We start from the raw sequence: 2,750 nt of genomic DNA, 5'->3' as shown, positions 1-2,750 counted from the left end.
CTAATGGAACTGCTTGGAGTGTTTATTACCTTGTTAACTTTGCAGGTTATATTGAGGAAGTGGCCTCTTCTTTGTTGGTTGATGAAAATACTGTTGTGTATGAAGCGTGTGCTGATTTCCGAGAAAAGTATGGGTATATTTTTCCCATTGGATCAAGAAAAGTCTGGAATTCTAAAGAAGCAATGCTGGCATAGGCAGATAAGATGATATGGTTTTCATTCTTGATTAGAAGCCATGAAAGTATATATTATGATTTGTTACATATGGTCTATATTCTAGTATTGAATTCTTTATATTTATGATGAGCTGTAAATTTTGGAAAATGCAGATGAAGGGCCATGTTGGTTTATGAAAGATATTTCCACAGATAGCTGATTATACGATCTAGCACTGTTTTAGTTATTATATGGAGTAGCATTTTGTAGTGCATTACTATTACATTGATTTAACTTTCCTTTGATATTAACTATGTAGTTCTTACCTGATTGGGACGAGAGATTTGACAATTCATCTAAATCCTCTCTATGGATTTTGCTGAGGAATCGCGGCAAAATTTGGCCTGTTCATGTTACACACAATCAATTTGGAGAAGGTTGGGCTGATTTCTGGGATGACCACAAGCTGAGGCGTGGTTTTAAGCTTGTCTTTGGTTGTGAACGTAGTTGGATCTTTGATGTCATTGTGTTAATGACCAACCTGGAACCCTTGTATTATAGTTGGTCTACAACTACTCAGGAGTTCCAAGAGTCATCACTTATGCCTTTTGTGATTGATGATTTGGGTACGCAAAGTAAGTAAGTGTTCCAAAGGGTGTTAATTGTGTGCAATGATTCCTGTATTTTTTACTTGTAGTATGTGATTTATGAACAGGGCACCTCCGTACCAGTTGCTTTCCATCAATGATGTCGATTAAGGATAATATAATGCAATTTGGATACGATTGTGCTTCTGGAAAATGCATTTATAAGGTTTGTATTTAACTTAATTACGTTATTTATGTAAACTTATGTCAAATTCTCATAATCATAATGGTTGATCTGAAACATCAGTTTGTTTTGTTTGATTCTATATTGGTGCAGTGAATGAATTATGCATACTAAAATGAACTCTAGTTTCGTTTTTTCAGTATTTTATAATTGCAATGGATTTGCACATGTCCATTTAGAAATATGCATTATATTAATTATATGCTTATCTTAAGCAGGTGTTTGGGAAGCGTTTTCGTGATTTTTTTCATGATGCTGGTGTTAACGAGATCTTTCTGCACATGCGAAACAAATGGTGGGCTGTCCCTGGGATAAATAACCGGGTTGATCGTCCAAGTTTAGCACTTTTCTTCAATGCTATGAATCTAGAACCGTTGGATTTTGTTCTTGTTACTGCGTTTGATGCAACGGATGTGAATGTAATAGTATTCATAGGAGATGGCATTGAGAGAGTGTATCCTTGGACCTAGTTGTTTTTCCAACGTTGTATTAACTGTAGTTATATTTATTAGCCGATACAGTATTGTACTGATAGCAATTACTATTGTGATGGTGATTTAAGGGATCATGAACAGGATTCCAATTTCTGCATGCGAATCTATGTGTTTCATTATGCTGTAAAATTTATTTGTTATTTAAACTTAGGATTTGTATGCATGAATAACATGATATGACTTTTAATTCGTGTGTGGCTATGGTTTCTATTTTTGGGTTGTTATGCTGAATGGAGTTTGGACTATAAATTTGGATTGCAAAACAGAAATTGAATTTAATTTTTGATTATTTTACTTGTACTGAAAATGGTAACATATTGCCGTATGAGTACATGTATTATGTTTTGCAAAAATTTTATTTATATTGCTGAATATTGCGTGGAATCGTTTTTGTAGTTTTTTTTGGAAAGAGGCTGGATGCAATTAATTGAGAAAGTTATGTACTTGTGGAGAATCATAAGCAATAGGATCTGGAGTGTTCAAATTGCACTCCGATATTTACGTGGGATTTAAAATCAAATTTTGGTAAAGCTACAGAACAAAGATATTAGCTAGCAAAAATTATTATGATCTTTTGCTGCTGGATCCTGGAAACTTTGTTTGTGTTTAGAGGATGGGAAGAAAGCATGATAAATTTTGAGTCATTCTTTAAGAAAATAGAAACAACAATGTTACTAACTATTGATTGCATAACATCCCTACTAAAATCAATTATCAAAAGTTCACTCTCCTAGCCCATAATCTATCACCAGAACAGTCAGAACCAAGTCATAGATAGACTTATCCGTAATAACTGCACCACAGTCCACCAAGGGCATGATCAATCGAATACGAATAGTTAGAAGCAAGTGGTAGATTGAGTTGTTGGTAATAACTGTACCATAGTTGACAAAGGACCTGATCTCTTAACCTTAAAGAAGGCAGAATGCAGCAAGGAATTGGACACAAATATTGCTAGCTGCTGGGTACCCCGTTTCGCTAAGAATTAGTTCTTAAGCATAATTTTCAAGGTTAACAATTTCCCATGATGAATTATTGCTGTAAGAAGTCTAAAAAACAAGCTTATATGCAAGATTAAACATGGAAGTTGCGGCCAACTCACCAACTGGTTCACCAGTAACAAACACACTCTTAATTCCATGCCAAGATTCAGTGTTTGAGTTACTGCACACATTTGTCATCATGCTATCATAACAGATAACAACATACTGAAGAATCACTATCAAGTTATTGAATAAAGTATATGTTTCTGTCAACTTTTTCGATGAAT

The 2,750-nt window shown here is 34.3% G+C and overlaps 1 protein-coding gene across 1 annotated transcript; it reads left to right on the top strand.

Moving 5' to 3' along the window:
- Window positions 1-1,564, top strand: LOC131324717 (uncharacterized). Its single transcript, XM_058356798.1, has 4 exons — window positions 1-240; window positions 475-790; window positions 871-968; window positions 1,205-1,564. Exons 1-4 carry the CDS (start codon window positions 235-237, stop codon window positions 1,454-1,456), a joined length of 672 nt encoding a protein of 223 aa, XP_058212781.1. The 5' UTR covers window positions 1-234; the 3' UTR covers window positions 1,457-1,564.
- The last annotated feature ends 1,186 nt before the right edge of the window (window positions 1,565-2,750 follow it).

This window comes from Rhododendron vialii, chromosome 4a, assembly GCF_030253575.1.
Source record: "Rhododendron vialii isolate Sample 1 chromosome 4a, ASM3025357v1".
Lineage (NCBI taxonomy): Eukaryota > Viridiplantae > Streptophyta > Magnoliopsida > Ericales > Ericaceae > Rhododendron > Rhododendron vialii.
This window is presented reverse-complemented; position numbering and strand designations above follow the sequence as displayed.